Source organism: Epinephelus fuscoguttatus, linkage group LG20 (genome assembly GCF_011397635.1).
Source record: "Epinephelus fuscoguttatus linkage group LG20, E.fuscoguttatus.final_Chr_v1".
NCBI classification, from domain to species: domain Eukaryota; kingdom Metazoa; phylum Chordata; class Actinopteri; order Perciformes; family Serranidae; genus Epinephelus; species Epinephelus fuscoguttatus.
The window spans coordinates 1,132,242-1,154,919 of record NC_064771.1 but is presented as its reverse complement, the minus strand read 5'-3'; the positions used below and the strand labels follow the sequence as shown (position 1 = coordinate 1,154,919).

Here is a 22,678-nt window from a genome sequence, read left to right as displayed (position 1 = left end):
GTCCCTAGGTCCTTCCAGCTGGTCATAAATTAATAAAAAGCAAATTATGAAGGTTAATGACTAATGGGCCACGCCCACTTTCACCTATCAACATGGCACTCAAGATATTAGTTAACAACCACCCCTAGAACATGCATACCAAATTTGGTGAAATTCCATCCAATGGTCTTTGAGATACAGATGTTTGGCATTTATAGCGCCCCCTATAGGCTGAGCTCAAAATGCTTTGGTAGGCAGCTTGCAAGTCTCATTGTGGACCTACCCACCAAGTTTGGTGATGATAGGTCAAAGGGTGTGGGAGTTATGGCCAATCAATTCTAAGCTCCGCCCACAGCCAAGATTCATTTGTCCATGGCGGCCATGTTTTTTGACCAATCTGGCTCATTTGTAATAGAAATGTGTCTTGTCATCCCCCAAAGCCGTGTACCAACTTTGGTGTTGATGGAGTCAAAATTGTAAAAGTTTATGTCATTTTACTGTTTTTCAAATTATGCAAATTAGCAAAAATTCTGTAAGGGCCGCATTCATGGTGCAAGAGGCTTTTTTGTAGAGGACTATCAGGAGGATGTGTATGTAAAATTTCAAGTCAATAGCCCTTGTGGTGCAGCGGGCAGAGCCTTTCAAGCTTTACACTCTATGTTATAGCGCCCCATAAGGCCGATTGGGACCAAATTTTTTGAGCAGTATTTGGATGTCATTTATAGTCCATGTACCACGTTTCATGTCCCTAGGTCCTTCCAGCTGGTCATAAATTAATAAAACGCAAATTATGACGGTTAATGACGAATAGGCCACGCCCACTTTCACCTACCAACATGGCACTCAAGATATTAGTTAATAGCCACCCCTAGAGCATGCATACCAAATTTGGTGAAATTCCATCCAATGGTCTTTGAGATACAGATGTGTGGCATTTATAGCGCCCCCTATAGGCTGAGCTCAAAATGCTTTGGTAGGCAGCTTCCAAGTCTCATTGTGGACCTACCCACCAAGTTTGGTGATGATAGGTCAAAGGGTGTGGGAGTTATGGCCAATCAATTCTAAGCTCCGCCCACAGCCAAGATTCATTGGTCCGTGGCGGCCATGTTTTTTGACCAATCTGGCTCATTTGTAATAGAAATGTGTCTTGTCATCCCCCAAAGCCGTGTACCAACTTTGGTGTTGATAGAGTCAAAATTGTAAAAGTTTATTCATTTTACTGTTTTTCAAATTATGCAAATTAGCAAAAATTCTGTAAGGGCGGCATTCATGGGGCAAGAGGCTTTTTTGTAGAGGACTATCAGGAGGATGAGTGTGTAAAATTTCAAGTCAATAGCACTTGTGGTGCGTGGGCAGAGCCTTTCAAGCTTTACACTCTATGTTATAGCCCCCATAAGGCCGATTGGGACCAAATTTTTGAGCAGTATTTGGATGTCCTTTATAGTCCATGTACCACGTTTCATGTCCCTAGGTCCTTCCAGCTGGTCGTAAATTAATAAAACGCAAATTATGACGGTTAATGACGATTAGGCCACGCCCACTTTCACCTATCAACATGGCACTCAAGATATTAGTTAATAGCCACCCCTAGAGCATGCATACCAAATTTGGTGAAATTCCATCCAATGGTCTTTGAGATACAGATGTGTGGCATTTATAGCGCCCCCTATAGGCTGAGCTCAAAATGCTTTGGTAGGCAGCTTCCAAGTCTCATTGTGGACCTACCCACCAAGTTTGGTGATGATAGGTCAAAGGGTGTGGGAGTTATGGCCAATCAATTCTAAGCTCCGCCCACAGCCAAGATTCATTGGTCCGTGGCGGCCATGGTTTTTGACCAATCTGGCTCATTTGTAATAGAAATGTGTCTTGTCATCCCCCAAAGCAGTGTACCAAGTTTGGTGTTGATGGAGTCAAAATTGTAAAAGTTTATGTCACTTTAGTGTTTTTCAAATTATGCAAATTAGCAAAAAATCTAGTCAGGCGGAGCTTAATGGTCCCATAGGCTTTTTTGTAGAGCACATTGAGCTGGACCTGTGTGTCAAATTTCAAGTCAATCAGACTTATGGTGTGAGGGGCGTGGCCTCCCAAAAAAGTCATTTTTAAGCCTTAATTACAGCGCCACCATGTGGCGGACTGGGCTCATATTTTACTAAAAGTTGATGCACATCATTTCCAATCATTGGGCCAAGTTTCAGGTTTCTGGCTCATTCCAGCTCACGGGAATTTGAGCTCAAGCGGCAGACAACAAAAAATAATAATAATAATAATAATAATAATAATAATAAACCGGTACAATTTTAGAAGGGTCCTACCCCTTCGGGGTTAGAACCCTAATAATAAACCGGTACAATCTTAGAAGGGTTCTACCCCTTCGGGGTTAGAACCGTAATAATAATAATAATAATAATAATAATAATTAACCGGTACAATCTTAGAAGGGTTCTACCCCTTCGGGGTTAGAACCCTAAATATGAGGTGTTTTACCTACTTATCATGTCAACATACAGGGAAAATGTCTCCAGAGTTTATGACATTTACCGGGAGAGCTAGAGCCATTTGACTAAAGCTGAAGTTATTACTGCTGTAGCATGATATTATTAGGCTAAATACTACATTTCTAACAGTGTCACACAGTGACAGTGTGACACAGCATGCTCGTAGGCTGCTGTAACGTTAGGTTTTACAGAGGAAATAACGGGAAATAATGGGATTTGACTTAAGGTGAAAATATCGTTAGTGAAACAGAAACAAGCGTTAGTTACGGGACAAGAGCCAAGAGTCACAAAGACTCACGTACAGTACAGGCCAAAAGTTTGGACACACCTTCTCATTCAATGTGTTTTCTTTATTTTCATGACTATTTACATTGTAGATTCTCACTGAAGGCATCAAAACTATGAATGAACACATGTGGAGTTATGTACTTAACAAAAAAAGGTGAAATAACTGAAAACATGTTTTATATGCTAGTTTCTTGAAAATGAAATTCTTGAAATGGTTTCCACTTCACAGGTGTGCCTTATCAGGGTTAATTAGTGGAATTTCTTGCTTTATCAATGGGGTTGGGACCATCAGTTGTGTTGTGCAGAAGTCAGGTTAATACACAGCCGACAACCCTATTGGACAACTCTTAAAATTCATATTATGGCAAGAACCAATCAGCTAACTAAAGAAAAACGAGTGGCCATCATTACTTTAAGAAATAAAGGTCAGTCAGTCCGGAAAATTGCAAAAACTTTAAATGTGTCCCCAGGTGGAGTCGCGAAAACCATCAAGCGCTACAACGAAACTGGCACACATGAGGACCGACCCAGGAAAGGAAGACCAAGAGTCACCTCTGCTTCTGAGGATAAGTTCATCCGAGTCACCAGCCTCAGAAATCGCAAATTAACAGCAGCTCAGATCAGAGAGCAGATGAATGCCACACAGAGTTCTAGCAGCAGACCCATCTCTAGAACAACTGTGAGATTTGTTTGGGCCAAGAAACACAAGGAATGGACATTAGACCAGTGGAAATCTGTGCTTTGGTCTGATGAGTCCAAATTTGAGATTTTTGGTTCCAACCGCCGTGTCTTTGTGAGACGCAGAAAAGGTGAACGGATGGATTCCACATGCCTGGTTCCCACTGTGAAGCATGGAGGAGGAGGTGTGATGGTGTGGGGGTGTTTTGCTGGTGACACTGTTGGGGATTTATTCAAAATTGAAGGCACACTGAACCAGCATGGCTACCACAGCATCCTGCAGCGACATGCCATCCCATCCGGTTTGCGTTTAGTTGGACGATCATTTATTTTTCAACAGGACAATGACCCCAAACACACCTCCAGGCTGTGTAAGGGCTATTTGACCTTACACAGCCACTGGAGTGCTGCGGCAGATGACCTGGCCTCCACAGTCACCGGACCTGAACCCAATCCAGATGGTTTGGGGTGAGCTGGACCGCAGAGTGAAGGCAAAGGGGCCAACAAGTGCTAAACACCTCTGGGAACTCCTTCAAGACTGTTGGAAAACCATTTCAGGTGACTACCTCTTGAAGCTCATGGAGAGAATGCCAAGAGTGTGCAAAGCAGTAATCAGAGCAAAGGGTGGCTATTTTGAAGAAACTAGAATATAAACATGTTTTCAGTTATTTCACCTTTTTTTGTTAAGTACATAACTCCACATGTGTTCATTCATAGTTTTGATGCCTTCAGTGAGAATCTACAATGTAAATAGTCATGAAAATAAAGAAAACGCATTGAATGAGAAGGTGTGTCCAAATTTTTGGCCTGTACTGTATGTTAAAAATTACTTACTTGTTACAACCAGTGTATTTACTGTATGTGTCCAGGGTCCTTCGCCTGTGGAACGCGTTAAATGATCACTAACTTGTCCCCAAACGAACGCATGTTTCAGTTAGGCCTATGTGTTTCACTAACATTCTTTATTTATTATGAAGAATGTCAGACTGGCCAATCAGTGGCAGAGTTGGGCCCAGAGTCACAAATAGTGCATTTCGACTGACACAGAACTGGCATGGTGCCCGTTACCGAAAATAATTAAGTAGGCTACTTATAACGGCATGAAAGACAATAATAACAATACTACAGTTTAAAAGGAGATCTCGCCAGGCAAGAGTGACACACAATTTTACCTGATATGGGCCGCAGCTTTATACAAGTTTACGTTGGTCACCGATCAATGCGGGCATCTAAGAGGAAGTGACAGTGGTGGATCACGGGAATCCAAAACGTTATTGCAAGGGAATGCAAAACTATTGCGAGAGAATGCAAAACTATTGCAAGGGAACACAAAAGTATTGCAAGGTAACGCAAAATTTATTGCAAGGGAACGCAAAAAGTATTTCATGGTAAAGCAATGTATTGTGAGGTAACGCAAAAGTATTGTGAGGGTACGCAAAAGTCAGTCCAAAAAAAATCTCCCGACTTGACCTTTAAGGGGCTTCATAACATGTAGCTAGCAGATCGTGAGGAGATGTTTGATGTCTTTGACAAAAACATTTCAAGCTTAGGAAGACTTAGAGAGCCTTTAAAGGGACGGTACTACTACCAGGCTGTCACAATATGAATGTGAGGGGGGTGGGTGAGAGATAAGATGGAAACAATACAAGCATAGGATTAATTGAACCTAAAGCTTACAGGAGGGATAGGGTAAAATCAAAGGGAGGTGGTGTCATGATCTATATTAAAGAGGATATCCAGTGTAATCAAATACGCTGGTCGAACAGTGATTTAGAATGCATTGGACTGAATATCATTTTGTCACCTCAAATGTCTTTCCTTCTTATTGTAGGTTACTGCCCACCCACTTCTAATAATGATTTTTATGACAAGTTTCGAGACATGCTTAGTGAATGTAATTTTAAAAAGGAAGTGATAATTATGGGAGATCTTGATATAAATTGGGAAGACAAAAGAATGAGGAAACACCTTTAACAAATTACTGACAGTCTTGAACTCTCACAGTTAATCAAAGGACCGACAAGAATAATCCAGTCCACAAAAACTCAGATTGATCTGGTGTTCAGTAATAGACTCGAATGAATCGGGAACTGCCCATTGGTTCGGCAGCCCATTGGTCCGACATCCCATTGTTCCCATCATATTAAACTCATTGTTCCGAAGTCCGTTCCGAAATCATCATGATGCCCTGAGGTTAAGGTCTGGTTAGGTTTAGGCACAGAAACCTCTTGGTTAGGGTCAGGAAAAGATCATGGTGTGGGTTAAAATGAAAAAGAAAGTGACAAACACATAAGCCGTGAGCCTGCTCCGCCTCAAGCTGGTCGTGGCGCACCATACACCCGCCGCGAGCCGTTCAGCACCGCGGACAGTCGGACTAATGGGATGTCGAACCAATGGGCTGTCGAACCAATGATGCGGACCCAACGAATCTCAAGTTATTTTAATATGATAACTGGGTTATCTGACCACAATTTAATTGTGGTGGCCAGAAAATTAACTAAAAAGAGGTTTAATTCCACTAAAAAAAGGACAGGAGATCTATAGAATTCCAAAAAGTGAGGAGGAGCCCTTCAAGAACACCATAGAACATTTTAATTGGAGCAGCCTGCTATTAGGTAAAAATGCAAACGAGGATAGTCGATTACCATTGAACAAATTATATATATAGTATAATCACTGACTTCACTCGAAAGTTTAAATGTAGAAATAAAAAGAACAGTCTTCCATGGATGAATGCAGATATCCTAAAAATGATGAAAGAACGGGATACTGCTTGGCATTAAGGACAACATTTTCCCACCACAAACTTCACTTTAATAGCTTAAGGAATAAAGTAATACAGGAACTGAGAAAGGCTAGGGGTAACTCTAAAATAATATGGGACCAATTAAAAAAACTCACTTGGCAACACCACAATACAGACAAATCAATTGAACTTAACCTGGATGGTAACCTGACAAAGGACCCAGTGGAAATAGCAGGTGCTCTTAATCAATATTTTGCTGATTCTGTGGCAACCATTACACAAAGCTTTCCTGCTAGACATATTAATACTACTGTCTGTTTAACAAACATGACAGAACAAGCCTTCAGTATTGGACATGCCCATGAATCAAAGATCATAAGTATAATCAGATCGCTCAAACCATCAAAAGCGAAAGATGTGTTCGGAATGGACACAAATATGCTGAAAATTTTTAATTTATCACTAGCTAAGCCCATCACTGAAGTCATTAATCTGTCAGTATCTCAGGGAGAATTTCCGAGTGTCTGGAAATCTGCAGTTGTTACACCAATTTTCAAAGCTGTGGATCCCCAGTCCATTTGTAATTACCGGCCCATCAGTATTCTACCTATACTGTCTAAAGTGGCTGAAAAATGGGTGGCTGAGCAAATCATACAACACCTGAATAATAGTTCTTGTCCTCTTCATCCGGTGCAATTTGGTTTCAGACCTTACCATTCAACTGAGACAGCTTATTGTTTTATCATTGAAAATATCAAATCATTATTAGATAAAGGTGGCACTGCTGGTGCTGTATTTCTGGATCTCAAGAAAGCCTTTGACATCATTAACCACAGAGTTCTCCTCTCCAAGTTATCTGCCATCAATTTCTCAGTTAACTCCCTGAAATGGGTGGAATCCTATCTCTTAAACTGCTCCCAAACAGTACGAATTAATAATCATCAATCAAATGCCTTATGTCTGTCCACTGGTGTCCCACAGGGATCCATACTGGGTCCTCTTTTGTTTTGCATATATATAAATGACCTGCCATCTATGTGTTCTGATGCTCATGCACAGATGTATGTCAATGATACAGTGGTACATGTACATGGCACCACGAAAGCAGAAGTTGCGACCAAGCTCACAAAGATAATGGTCGAAATTACAACATGGCTTAGTCAGTGCTGTCTCCATTTAAATGTCTCAAAAACAGTAGGCATGTACTTTACAAATACTAATGACACTTGTGTAGATCCAGATGTTTTTATATCTGGAGAGCGACTGCAGATGGGAAAAGAATTCAAGTACCTTGGCATCTTTTTAGATTCCAACCTTAATTTCAGGGCACAGGTTAAAAAAGTATGTCAACGGGTCAAAGCAAGTCTTGTAAATTTCAGGTTCATACGCAACTCTATGTCAACTGAAGCAGCCAAGCTGTACATGCACTCAATGATCCTTTCTCACATGAATTACTGCTTAACAAGCTGGTCGCAAGCAAATTACACTACACTCAAGCCACTGCAGTTATTATATTAACAGACGATAAAAATCTTAGATAAAAAGCCAAAACAATACCACCACTGTAAAATCCTAAAGAAATATGGCCTTCTGAATTGGGAAAACATGATTAGGTATGTAAATATATGTCTTCTGTTCAAAATTACACATGGCTTAGCTCCTCCTCCTCTCTGATCTTTTGTTAAGATTAGTACAGAGTACAAGTACAAATCAAATCACAAGGGGGGTCTCAAGAGGGGACTGTGTTGTTCCACTAAAGAAAAGCTCCTTTAGTCAGTCAACGTTTTCTGTTAAAGCCTCCCGAGAGTGGAACAACATCCCAACACATATTAGGGATGTTGGGACATATGTGATATTTAAATCTCATTTAAAACAGTGGCTAATTAGTAACCAAATTTGTCAGCACTGAAAATTCTGTCAGCTACTGCCACCTTGTTAATGTCAGATGGTTATTTGGTCCCTATGTCCTGTTCTATGTATGGCTTGTTCAATGTGAAATATCTTTTATGTTGTACCCTGTTCGTGCTTAGGTGTTGTCTTGTATGTACTCTGGGCTAGTCGTTCTGGTTCTGATAAGTGTCTAACCAGCATGCTGCGTAGAGGATTGTCTTACTTATGTCTTAACTGCGTATTGTCTATGTAAGTGGCCAGCTGAGCCGGGTGGTTTGTTTCTGTGTCAGCGCACCTCGTAAAGTTTCAGTTTTAAAAAAAAAAAAAAAAAAAAAAAAAAACACACACACACACACACAAAAAGGGTAAATAGTGACGTCACACGCCGTTTTGCCACACGCCAGTTCGTCACACAGACAGAGACATGCACCGGGTAGGCTGTTGTCAGATGAACGGATAACTAACTAAAGTAAGTGTTGTTTAAACAAATGTTAGCTGAACTAGAATCGATCTGTTGTTTATGGTTGACAATAAGGCTCAATATTTATGCGGATGTGTTTGTTTTGTTTGTTACGGAGTGCAGCTCGATCCGAGGTTGAGTACATGTGGCCTCTCACCAAAAGTTTACTCGCATCCAGTTTGCACCCTTGGTAGGCGAAGAGAGGTACGTGGCATTAAAATGTTGGTGGCGTATTATTATTTTTATTACAGGATTTTGTGCATGCGCTATATTTAGTTAATGAAATTAAGCCTTGTTATGTTGTGTGTGTTTTTAAGAAATGTGATGAACTGAACTTGTGACTATTTATAAACTTGTGTGTATTTAAATGCTATTGTATAAGAGTTTGATATGGATATTTTTCTATGTGTTTTTAGTTTCACGGTACTAATTGAAGAATAAAATCTACCAGTTGAACTCAACGCTGTGGTCATTGATGCCAAGGGCTGTAACAGTGAAACTCTACGCTGCATTGGAGTCATCTCATGGCGAGTGTCATCTCATCATCCATCAGCGGCTTCAGCTACAACCGCAGTGAGAGACTTTGGTGACGAGCGGTAAAGTCACTCGCAAAGACACTGAACTGTTTTAAACAAATATATGAAGTTATCCGCCTGCTTCCTCAATCACAGGCAATGGACATTGAATGACTTTAGATGTCATAATTTAAGTAAATGTGTGACGATTGTCTGCATAAATGTTATCATTTGAGATGCCTGTTAAAAGTTAAAGGTGCAGCTAAGGTCAGCATAATCGTCTTCTAAATTTGAAATCAATGGTATTTAAATGGGGGAATTTTGTAGTGTGAATTTTACAAGGGTATATTTTTCTACTGTGACATTGTTTATTATCTTTGTGTTTAGAGTGTAAATGTCTGATATGAGCGGTGGTTTAAAGTATTTTGGAAAAAATTAAGGGCCACAACTCATCAAATTTGAGTTCAGACAAAATAGATATTTTTCTATGAACAGTCACAAAATAACATGTTAGCGCCCCCTGAAGAAATGGAGAATCCCACTGAAACTCAACAAGTAAGATCAAGCTCTCGCGAGCGAACCTTAACAGAAAAGGGCCAAGAGCTGCAAAAACAGGAACTAAAGAAAAAGGAAAAGGCATTTAACAAGGCATATGAGACTTGGAGATTGGCAGCTAAAGAAATAAGAGCCAAACTGAAGACTTTCTGCTCACCTGAGGAGCTTGAAGGAATCCAAAGAAATATTAAAGCTAAACATGACAAAGTGTGCCAACATTATGAGCCCATTCGACTTAACTATACGAGCACTCCAGGTGTTGTCAAGAAAATGGATGCTTGCAGCACCTTATCATCTGAGATCTGTGACATTGTTAATAAACGAATGGAGAACATTGATAAAGCCTTCAATGATTGTCTGGAAAAGGAGAGAGTAAGGATGCAGCTAAATAAACAGGAATATGGATCTGTCTTTGGGAGGACCAACACAGAAACTGTAGTTTCACAGTCTCTTAAAGAACCTGATGACCAAGTAAGCAACATCTCCATGTCTTCCAGTAAACGAGCTGATGCAGAAGCAGAGCTGGCAGCCAAAGTAGAGCAAGCAAAGGCCGTTCAAATGTTACATGCTCAACAAGCAAAGCTTGAAAAACTGGAGACTGAATGGAAATTAAAGGAAACACAAATGTTGGCAGAAATTAAGGAAAGGGAGGCTGAAATTAAATTAAAGCTGGAAGAGGAAAAATCAAAGTTACAACAACTGAAGGCTGAGAGTGAAGTGAAGGTTGCAGAGGCTCGTGTTAGAGCATACAACAGTTTTGAGGTGGGGACTGACAAACCTCCTCTAGACAGCCCAAACACTGAATATTGACATTTTCTCAATCCGCAAGCTGCACCCTTTGAGCCGCGACATACAGCATCTCTAAAGTCAACTCCAGAAAATGCCAGTGTTGCTCAGGAAACCATGTTGACTCAGGCAATAGCAAGTTCATTTGCCTTGAGTCGCTTACCTGTCCCAGGGCTAACAACCTTTACAGGTGACCCTCTGAAGTTCATAGATTGGAAAGTATTCTTTATGGCCCTGATTGACCAGAAGCCCCTCCCAGTAAGTGAGAAAATGCTTTATTTGAAGAGTTATTTAGCAGGGGAGGCACGCAGGGCTGTGGAAGGTTTCTTTTACCGTAACTCAGAGGATGCATACAAGGGCGCCTGGCCTGTCTTAGAAGACAGGTATGGCAGTCCATTTATTGTCCAAAAGGCCTTTAGAGAGAGACTCATGAAATGGCCTAAGATAGCTGCTAATGACCCAAGAGCATTACGAGAGTTTGCAGATTTTCTCTTAGGGTGTGCTGAAACTATGCCTCATGTCAAAGGCCTGTCCATCCTCAATGACTGTGAGGAAAATCACAAACTTCTGCAGAAATTGCCTGAATGGTTAGTGCGCAGGTGGAATCGAATTGTCGTCGAAGAGTTGGATCGATCCGGTGATTATCCAAGCTTTCAGCGTTTCTCAGAGTTCATGCAGAAAGAAGCCCGAATTGCCTGTAATCCAATTGCCTCCCCTTTAATGTTAAATCTGAAAACACCAGATGAAAGGTTGTCAAAGAGAGCCAAAACATTCAACACGAGCGCTCAAATAAGAGGCTTCAACTCAACATCACCAGAAAGCTCAAAGCCAAGGCCGCCTTGTTTATTCTGCAGAGATGAAGCACATGGTGTTGCTAAATGCCCAGCCTTTGCTACAAAAGCTATGGACGAGAAAAAGTCCTTCATTCATGAACATCATTTATGCTTTGGATGCCTGAGAAAGGGTCACTCGGCCAAAGACTGTAAAAGACGACATACCTGTAGCACCTGCGGTGGACGTCATCCTACCTGCCTGCATCGAGAGAATGTCATAAGACCTGCAGAAATGACAAGTAATGCTGCCACAGGGGATCAGATAAACAATGAAGTTCACAAAGTTATGTCCCATGCTTTGACTCAACATGCCTCTGCCACTTCTAGCATCGTTCCTGTCCTTGTGTCTTCAACAACAGACCCCCAGAGAGAAATACTCACCTATGCTCTTCTCGACACTCAGAGTGACTCCACTTTTATGCTAGAAGATTTGGCTGTAGAATTAAATGTAAACACTGAGCCGGTGCAGCTTAAACTAAGCACAATGACAGCTGTGAATACAGTCATAGCCAGTAAAACTGCCAGTGGTCTGCAGGTTCGTGGGCTAAACTCTGAAGCACATATTCAAATACAGCAGGCTTACACGCGTGACTTCATACCAGTTGATAAGTCCCACATCCCAACAAAGAACACAGCTCTTAAGTGGCCTCACCTCAGCAATCTAGCCAACAAGTTACCATCACTTCAAGACTGTGAAGTAGGACTTCTCATTGGTTATGACTGCCCCTTAGCTTTGGCTCCCCTAGAGGTTATCATGGGAAGTGAAAATGAACCCTTTGCTCAGCGGACTGTGCTCGGCTGGAGCATTATAGGATCAGCAAACCCTCATTTGGATAGACAGGGCAGCCATAGTTTTGTGCATCGTGTTGCAGTTAAAGAATTGCCAGTGCCTGCTGTTACAGATGTGTTGAAGGCTTTGGAGTCAGACTTTAATGAAAGGAACTATGAAGACAAATATGTGTCTCAGGATGATGTTCGCTTTCTACAGTTTCTGAGTGATAATATCAAACAAGAAAAGGATGGACATTATCAGATGCCCCTCCCCTTTAAAAATGACAACCCACCATCGCTGCCAAACAACAAACGGTTAGCTACTGTTCGGCTGCAACACCTGAAAAGGAAGTTATCTGCCAATAAACAGTATCATGACCAATATACGGCCTTCATGGAAGAAATGGTCAGCAAAGGCTATGCAGAGCCAGCCCCTGCTGCTTCTGAGGGAGAAAGTGCCTGGTATATCCCTCATCATGGCGTGTACCACCCAAGAAAGCCAAATAAGCTAAGAGTTGTTTTTGATTGTTCGGCAAAGTTTAATGGCATCTCACTAAATGACACCTTACTTACTGGTCCTGATTTAATCAATTCATTGGTGGGAGTTTTGTGTCGCTTCAGAAGGGAGGAGGTTGCTGTGATCTGCGACATCGAAAAAATGTTTCATCAATTTCATGTTTCTCCAGAGACTCGCAACTACCTGAGATTCCTTTGGTGGGAGGGCGGCAATCTGGAGAATGAGCCACGAGAATATCAAATGACAGTTCACCTCTTTGGTGCCACTTCCTCACCTGGATGCGCTAACTTTGGGCTGAAGTATCTGGCACAGCAATGCAAAACTATCTATCCGGCAGCATCAGCCTTTGTTGAAAGGAATTTTTACGTTGATGATGGCTTAATCAGTATTCCAACTGTCCAAGAGGCCAAAGAACTGATTGTTGAGGCACAGGAGCTGTGCAACCATGCAGGCCTAAGATTACACAAGTTCAATTCGAACCACAAAGATGTTCTCTCCTGTGTACCTCCCTCAGAAAGAGCAGAGTCAACAGATCCTTTAAAACTGAACTCAGAGATGACATCAGAAGGACATGTACTTGGCATTCAGTGGTCAATGGTGAACGATTCCTTTAGTTTTAACATCAGTGCAAAAGATCATCCTCCAACTCGTCGTGGCCTCCTGTCTGTCGTAGCTTCTCTGTATGATCCACTTGGGTTCATGGCTCCCTTTACCCTGAGTGGAAAGTGCATCCTGCAGGAGCTGTGTCACCAAGGCATCGGATGGGACGATCCAATCCCTGAGCACTTGCGTCCACGGTGGGAGGAGTGGAAAAATGGCCTTAAAACATTAAAGGACATTACCATACCCAGATGTTATCATCCACCAAACTTTGGTAACATTATAAGCACTGAATTACACCATTTCTCAGATGCCAGTAATACAGGATACGGTTCGTGCTCCTACCTGAGATACAAAAACGACAGGAATGAGATTTACTGTAGTCTAGTTATGGCTAAGTCAAGGGTCGCACCGTCAAAGATCACAAGCATCCCAAGATTAGAACTCTCTGCTGCAGTAACATCAGCCAGGATAAGTGCCATGCTGAAAGAAGAGCTTCAGATGAAAATAGACAAAGAATGTTTCTGGACTGACTCTCAAGTTGTGTTGGCATATAATAATGAGGCACGAAGATTCCATGTGTTTGTGGCAAATAGAATTAAACTTATCAGAGAAAAAACTGATCCAAATAATTGGCATTATGTTGACACGACACAAAACCCTGCTGACCTTGCTTCCAGGGGTCTTCGTGCTGCAGACATCCCTTCATCTGGCTGGTTATCAGGTCCTAAGTTTCTATGGGAACTGGAAGTGCTCCCAATACCCAGACCCTCTACTGAGCTGCTTGTCGGTGACCCTGAGTTAAAGTCAGTTCATGTGTCTGCAGTTGAAGTCAGTGAACACGCAGACATTTTGAGTCGGCTGGAGAGGTTCTCTTCCTGGACCACACTCACTAAGGTGGTCGCAAGAATAAAGAGACTCGGGTCAAAGCTCAAGTATGTCGATCCTGTGAGTGTGGCAGAACGTACCAGAGCTGCTGAGGAAGTTTTTAAGCTACTGCAGCAGCAAGCCTTCTCAAGTGAGCTAAAGGTTCTCCAAAGGAAGCCTCAGGGAGCCAATCTTCCAAAGTCAAGTCCTCTTTTTAGTCTTGATCCCATCCTGGAGGAAGGGCTTCTTCGTGTTGGGGGAAGACTTAAAGGATCAACTATTAGTGAAAAGCAAAAGCACCCTATCATTCTTCCTAAAGACAGTCACATCACCAAGTTGATCTTGTTGCACTTTCACAGCAAAATCTGCCACCAAGGTAGAAATCAAACTTTGATGGAGCTCAGAGTTAATGGGTTTTGGGTGATAGGTGGGAGAAAAACAGTTGCCAAGTTGATCTATAAGTGTGTACAGTGCCGTAAACAAAGAAGACCAGTTGAAGAACAAAAAATGTCCAGTCTCCCTGAAGAACGCTGTGAAATCTCAGCTCCATTCACGTTCTGCGGAATGGATTGTTTTGGTCCTTTTGCAGTTAAAAATGGTCGTAAGGAGATTAAGAGATACGGGCTAATCATAACATGTCTGTCGTCTCGAGCTGTCCATATCGAAATGCTTGATGACTTATCCACCGATGCCTTCATTAATGCCTTAAGATGCTTTATTAGTCTGAGAGGAGCAGTTTCTCAACTCCGCTGTGATCAAGGCACAAACTTTGTCGGCGCCAGCAACGAGTTCAAAGATGCTCTCAAACAGTGTGACATCAGAGCACTTGAGGCCTTCCTGGCAGACAAACAGTGTGAGTTTAGGTTTAATGCTCCTTCAGCCAGTCATGCAGGTGGTATCTGGGAGCGGCAAATACGTACCATTCGCAGTGTCCTTGATGTTACTGTCGCCCAGTGTCCAGGAAGACTTGATGATGCATCACTCAGAACTCTGTTTTATGAGGCAATGTCTATTGTAAACAGCCGTCCTCTCAGTGTTGATGGAATCGATGATCCAAAGTCACTCGAGCCCTTAACCCCAAACCATCTCATTTTGATGAAGTCTAGGATTGCTTTGTCACCTCCTGGAAACTTTGTAAAAGAGGATTTGTATGCTGCAAAAAGATGGCGTCGAGTACAGTATCTAACCGAACAGTTCTGGAGTAGATGGAAAAAGGAATATCTCTTGAATCTCTCTTTAAGACAAAAATGGCATGCTCGTCGGCGCAACATAAAGGTGAATGACATCGTCATTATTAAAGAGGACACTGTTCCAAGAAATCAGTGGCATTTGGGAAGAGTAGTGGAAACCACAGAAGGGCCTGACAGTTTGGTTCGCCGTGTCAAGGTTCAGGTTGGAGAGCGCAAGGCAGCAACAAAGGACTGTCCATCAAAACCCTCAATCATTGAACGGCCCATTCAAAAACTAGTACTTTTACTTGAATGTGATTAATCTATGGAATATGTTTAAAGGGTAAATCGCTCAGATCAGACATGATGATTTAACTGGCTACTTTGGTGACCAACATGTTGTTGAGTGTCTGGCCATTTGTGAAATCATGTTTGAATAATTGTTTATTCTTTGAAGTTATTAATCAAAACATGATTTGGTGGGAGTGTAAGTGGCCAGCTGAGCCGGGTGGTTTGTTTCTGTGTCAGCGCACCTCATAAAGTTTCAGTTTTAAAAAAAAAACAAAAAAAAAAACACACACACACACACACACACACACACACACAAAAAGGGTAAATAGTGACGTCACACGCCGTTTTGCCACACGCCAGTTCGTCACACAGACAGAGACATGCACCGGGCAGGCTGTTGTCAGATGAACGGATAACTAACTAAAGTAAGTGTTGTTTAAACAAATGTTAGCTGAACTAGAATCGATCTGTTGTTTATGGTTGACAATAAGGCTCAATATTTATGCGGATGTGTTTGTTTTGTTTGTTACGGAGTGCAGCTCGATCCGAGGTTGAGTACATGTGGCCTCTCACCAAAAGTTTACTCGCATCCAGTTTGCACCCTTGGTAGGCGAAGAGAGGTACGTGGCATTAAAATGTTGGTGGCGTATTATTATTTTTATTACAGGATTTTGTGCATGCGCTATATTTAGTTAATGAAATTAAGCCTTGTTATGTTGTGTGTGTTTTTAAGAAATGTGATGAACTGAACTTGTGACTATTTATAAACTTGTGTGTATTTAAATGCTATTGTATAAGAGTTTGATATGGATATTTTTCTATGTGTTTTTAGTTTCACGGTACTAATTGAAGAATAAAATCTACCAGTTGAACTCAACGCTGTGGTCATTGATGCCAAGGGCTGTAACAGTCTAGCTTACATGTTTTAAGTGCTTTCTTGCTTGCATTTTTATCTGCTTGCTGTGAAGTTCGTATTGTCCCTTGTGTTCTGTATTAATTGTAAGGCTGTCTTATGTTGTCTTGTTGTCAATTGTATGTTAATTTTAGCAATGTCATTATTACTTGTTGTTTATACACCAATCAGTTTTAATTAGTTGGAGTTTATTGATCAGTGCTTTTAGATAAGACCCTCACAATGTTCTATTTTGTTTTATTTTAGGGAGCCTTTGTAAAACCTGGCCAGGGACAATGGATGAAAATTAGCCTTTGGCTAAATCTGGCATATTTACAGAAATGTCTATTAATATGCTCTGACCCTTCAAATAAACAAATAAAGAAAGACTTACAGTCAGTGCCACTGCCAGAAGTGGTACTGGTATCTGGAGATGGATTTGTCACCTTGAAGAATTTATACAGTGCTCCTAAGGCCAAATTAAAAAAGAAATGACATGCTAAGCATGGAATTTGTGTGCACAGATGTATTTGTTGTTCTAAAATGAGACTAGGCTTCGTAACTCACTAGCTAGACAACTTAATTGCATAACCTGCCATGTAAAGCTAATCTATTAGCCTACCAACTTACTTGCATTGGGTAATTTAATTATGGTTGACTTAGCTAATGTGTAGATAGTGTATCTAATACACATTAGCCAAGTTAACCATGATTAAGGTATCCAATGCAATGCAACTAATGAACTTTAGAAACTGTAGCTAGCTCAGTAGCTGCTTAGCTAGCCTAGCTTAAGGGACTGGCGTTATCATTCATCAGAGGGCTGCAGCAAACTTAGCTGGTAGGCTATCCCTTGCTAACGTTAGCTAGTACTGTGACACAACTATTTAAACCTTGTTAGTTGGGTATCTAATCATCATGGTCTATTCATTTTGCACAATAATATTCACTTACCACTATCCTGATCTCGTTTTTCGTCGTTTTCATGTCTTTTCTTTCTTTTTGGTGCCCTGAAAGATACGTTCGCTTCATCTTGAAGTAACATTAACATTAAATCAAGGGTTGCCTCAGAGAGCAGAGAAGGCTCGCCTCGTGCGCGTCAGATTCAAGCTAACGTTAGAACCTAGAAGGGGTGGGGCCCCTACTAAGGGGGTTTCAGAGCAGCGGAACTGGGAGGTTTAAGATGGTTGTTATTGCAAAATGTGCTTGTATGAGTGGCCGTCGGAGTCCCTTTCTCCCGCCTCAGCTAGAAGGGGCCCCACTAGGGGGGTTGGGAGCAGCGCAGCGGCGGTGGTGCAGACAGTTGCAAATGTGCCTAATATGAGTGGCTGTCGGAAACCTTTTTCAAGTTTGGGGGCCCCAATCAATTGCCTGGTTTGCCTGTCCTGTCTGGGCCTGCCCCTGTGTGTTTTGGGTGTGTTTTGAATCAACTAAACTTAACAGCACTTCACAGAAACCTCTGCCTAAAAATGCTCACAACGGCATAGGTGATGAGCGTAGGCTACATGCATAGGGTCTCTGCACAACCATAAATCCCCTTTAAAGCTGAACAAATTCATGTAATGGTCTAAATGATGAATTAATGGACAACACTGAAAAATATTTAATTGTGTTATCTTATCGACACTTTTCCCTGCTCTGACTCAGGCTTTTTATGCCTTCGTGCTGGCAATAGCTGTGACCGGAGGCAAAATGTTTTGAGTACAGAAGGCAAATCCTATTGTAAGATAGAATGAATGAATTAATTAATTAATTAATTGAATGGCTTAATTTTTGTTTGGTTATTGGTGTTCAGTTACTCCTCACAGTTGGTCCTCACACAAGAAACAGGAATGTGTTTGTGTTTCAGGAAAACTGAAAGGTGATGGTGTGTTGCCTTGGCTTGCTGAATGGACTTGGCTGAACAGCTCTGCACACTGGTTGCATAAGCAGTCTGGGATTTAGTCAGCTGTGGCCCCTTGTTGCTGCTCTGTTTCCACAGAGTGTTAAACCTGGTGGCATAGAGTGTCTAGCCATTTTTCAATACACAAGTTCAGCAGTTCGGACTTGTGGACTTGGCAAGTTCGGACTTGGCAAGTCCGCGCGAGAGTCCGGACTTCCCAAGAATGGAAGGACGGGAGTACAGGAGTACAGTCATTTCTGCTTTTGGAACAGCAGCAAACTTGATGATGTCACCACCTTCGCTCGCCTTGGCTGTTGTACTGTGTTGTATACATGCATTTAGAATAAAACAATATAAACACAGCCCAGCCCTGCGTCTTTTCATAGACATTGTAAGAAATTTATGTAAGAAATTAATGTGTATATGTTTTTAACGTTTCAACATATATAACTGCCATACAAAAACATATAAATAGCCAAAATAGTTTCATAAAATGTCTTATAAAACTTTTCCCCGCAGCTTGATCATATTTAATCTATAGCCTATCCAATTCCCGCACCTGGCCTCTGATAATAATCAAAAGTCAGGTGCGGGGGGAAAGTTTGTGGAGAGTTGGTGGTTAGACTATTGTGATCGTGAGCATTGGCGAGATGGAAATCAAAAATCAATAACGGACATGGATCGGAGAAGGCGTCTTGGTGCATGTTATTGCAGCAGGATTGCTGTACCTGCAGGCTGAGGAGGAGGCTGCCCAGCTGAGGAGGCAGATCCGAGAAAGACAGCGGAGAATGAGGCGGAGGATGAGGATGAGACGTGATGAGACGAATGAAATGAATGAATGAAAAGTTAAAAGTGCTCATTATGCAGAGTGACCCAATTTTAAGTGTTGTTATCATCATATACATTCTTAGTTACTGTCCATCACTGCATTTGTCTCATCATTATGCTTTCTGGCTACATTTTTATGGAGACTTGACAGTTTACTTGGTACAGCTAGAAAAAAACAAAAGCAGTTTAATATTGTATTAGGTCTAACATTTTATTGAAGTGTTGAGTTATAGATTGTGGTGCTGTTGAACTGTACTGGATTATACTGACTCGAGTCTTTCCAATAAAAACGAATACATTTATGAGTCACTGAAGGGCGAACGGGGAGAACTTTTTTGGACTCGTGTTCTGGGCAAAAACAATAAACCAATGTCCAATACTGAGTTGTCTTTGAGTGCGGTGACCCATTTATTTGCTCTCTTTTTATGCTCACCTTAGCACAGGTAAAACACAGGTAAATCCACAGGTAAGTTTTCCGTCACTGAATTAACTTTAAACACAGGTAAGTTTCATTCATCAATTTGTTTGTTGAGACGCTGCCACCCTGATACTGACACGGTCAAAAACTGTATGCTTCCCCCTTCCACACCTGCTGCTCATCACCTGCAGCTTACCTATATGCGTTTTCTGAGCTAATGCTCCACCCAGTGTTCAAACAGAAAACTACATACAACAATGCAAATGGTCACCTGTGATATAAATATAAAAAATAAACAAAAAGTACATTATGTCTGTCCAGTATGCTGGTTTTCGTTTGCACCCGTGCAGAATGTACTAGTCCTTTCCTGTCTGGATAAGTCTGTAGAACTTTTCCGAGTAACCAGGAATTGCGTGGGGCTGTTGGATCTGCAATAAGCAGAGCATCTCCAGGCACAAGACTTAGTCTTTTCCTACTCCATTTTTGACGCTCCTGTAGCAAGGGTAAGTACTCTCTTAGCCAGCGCTTCCAGAAGAGGTCAGACATGTACTGTACTTGTTTCCACCTCCTTCTGACGTAGAGATCATCCTTCTCAAACAGTCCAGGTGGTAAGACTGGTTTTCTTTTCATTGTGTGTGGGTGTGAGAACTTCCAGATCATTGGGATCTCCAGATAACTTGGTGATGGGGCGGTCGTTTAGAATAGCTTCAACTTCACACAGAACTGTATGGAATCCTTCATCATTCAGGGTTTGTTGATGTAAAACTGATGTTAGAATCCGTCTAACCATCCTTATGATGCGTTCCCATACACCTCCATGATGAGAAGCTGATGGTGGGTTGAAGCTCCACTTTATCCCTTCCTGTAAGAAAGCATCTTGTATTTTGCTGTGATTTAAAGCAGCAAGAGCTTCTCTCAACTCCCTTTCAGCACCAATGAAGTTGGTTCCATTGTCAGAGCGTAGATGAGAGACCTGTCCTCCCCTACAAATGAATCTGCGCAGAGTGTTTATACAGGAGTCAGTATCCAATGAATACGCAACTTCCAAGTGGACTGCTCTACATGCCATACATGTGAAGATGACCCCATAGCGCTTCTCCAGGCTACATCCTCTCTTGACCTCGACTGGACCAAAATAATCAACCCCCACATTGGTGAATGGAGGAAGATCTGGAATGATTCTTTCCATGGGTAGGTCGGCCATTTTCTGCTCACCCAACTTTCCTTTATGGCGCTTACAGAATCCACAGTTGGACAGGATCCTTCTGGTCGCTGCATTAGCGCTGGTGATCCAATATTTGCTCCGTAATTTGGAGAGAACATGGTTTCTCCCACCGTGGCCCAGTTGTACGTGGATATGCTTTAGTATTAGAGAGGATACATGTTGGTCTTTGGATAGGATAACTGGATGTTTTGTCTCCTCAGGCATGGCAGCCTTACTCAATCTCCCTCCAACTCTGGCCACGCCTCCTCTGTTTTCCACAGAAATTCAGGGCCTTCAATCCATCTTCGGTTTGTCAACAAATGATCCATTGTTAATCCTCTTGAGGCTTCGTCTGCAGGGTTCTGTGTGGTATGAATGTACCTCCATTAAGAGACATTGGTTGCTCTTCGGATGGTAGATATCCTGTTTGCTACAAAGGTTTGAAATCTCCTGTCCTCGTTCCTAATATACTTCAAAACTGAAGTACTATCAGTCCAGAAACATGATATCTCAAGTAGAAGCTGTAACTCTGCTCTTAGCATTGTGTCTACTCGAACAGCAAGAACAGCAGCAGTGAGTTCCAAATGAGGAATCGTCACTTGCTTGAGTGGAGTCAGTCTGGCTTTGCCTAGCATGAAAGAGACATGGATACTGTTGCTGTTGTTCTGCAGCCTGAGATACGTCACAGTACCGTATCCGCTTTCACTGCCATCTGAAAAGTGATGTAATTGGCCATGAGTTGGTTGTCCAAAATCTGGCGGTTTGAGGCATTGATGTATGCTGAATGTCGTCACCTTTTCCAGGTCTTGTAACCATTTGATCCACTGCTGCTGGAGAGCTGAGGGAATCTGATCATCCCATCCATTGCTCCTCCTACACAGATCCTGTAGTATGAGCTTGGTTGCAAGTGTGAGTGGTGCAAGAAATCCCAAGGGATCATAAACTGAGCTGACCACCGATAGAATCCCACGTCTAGTATGGGGCTGTTCCTTGAGTGCCATTTTGAACTTGGAAGTGTCTGTCTCGACACACCAATGAAGGCCAAGGGCTCTCTCAAGTGGCAGCTGGTCTCTGTCCAAATCCAACTCATGCAGAATCTTTGATCTGTTCCTCTGGAATGGATAGCAATACTCCACGGTTGTTGCTAATCCATTTTGTCAAATGGAAGCCTCCCTTATGACAAACAGCTGTCAAATCTTGGACCATTTTGACAGCCTCCTCCTCAGATGGCAAGCTTTTAAGACAGTCATCCATGTAAAAGTTCCGATTGAATGTGTCAATTACCTCAGCAGGGAAACTGTTCTGGTTATCTTCTGCAACCTTTCATAGGGCATAGCAAGCACAGCTGGGTGAAGACACTGCCCCGAACAGATGCACAGTCATCCTATATTCCACAGGTTCTTGCTTTAAATCGCCTTCAGGCCACCACAAGAAACGCAGGAAATGTTGATCATCCTGGGCTACCTTGACTTGATGGAACGTGGATTGAACATCAACCATCACTGCCACATGTTCTTCTCTGAATCGTGTGAGGACTCCTAACAAAGAACTGGTAAGGTAAGGGCCCTGTAGAAGCTGGCTGTTGAGAGATTTTCCTCTGAACTCGGCTCCACAGTCAAACACAACACGAAGATTTCCTTTCTAGGGATGGTACACCCCGTGGTGTGGAATGTACCAAACGTTACCATCTGACCGTTCCAACTGATGTTCAGGCACACATTCAGCATACCCCTCCTTGATGACATCATTGAGGAAGTTGGTGTATTCCTGGTGGAACTTTTTATCTCTCTCGAATCTCCTCTTCAAACCAAGAAGATGCTACTTAGCAACACAATGATTGTTTGGCAGAGAGACGTCTTTGTTCTTAAAGGGAAGTTTCAAGTTGTAATGTCCATCTTGAAGCTTCACTGAATCCTTCATGATTTCCATGAACTTGACATCATCTCTCGACATCTCTTCTTTGTCCTCTGATGTATGTTCATTAAAATCGTGGTTGTACTGATTATTCAGTAATTCT

General features: G+C 42.0%; 2 protein-coding genes across 2 annotated transcripts in view; both read left to right on the top strand.

The window, feature by feature from the left end:
* The window catches only part of LOC125881006 (serine/threonine-protein kinase SBK1-like), a 79,227-nt gene that overhangs the window by 32,054 nt on the left and 24,495 nt on the right, over positions 1 to 22,678 (top strand). The gene's annotated exons all lie outside the window — the stretch shown is intronic.
* Positions 8,173 to 16,333, top strand: LOC125880984 (uncharacterized). The gene is made up of 2 exons (XM_049563863.1): positions 8,173 to 8,740; positions 8,953 to 16,333. The coding sequence occupies exon 2, from the start codon at positions 10,510 to 10,512 to the stop codon at positions 15,469 to 15,471; it is 4,962 nt and encodes a 1,653-aa protein (XP_049419820.1). The 5' UTR covers positions 8,173 to 8,740; positions 8,953 to 10,509; the 3' UTR covers positions 15,472 to 16,333.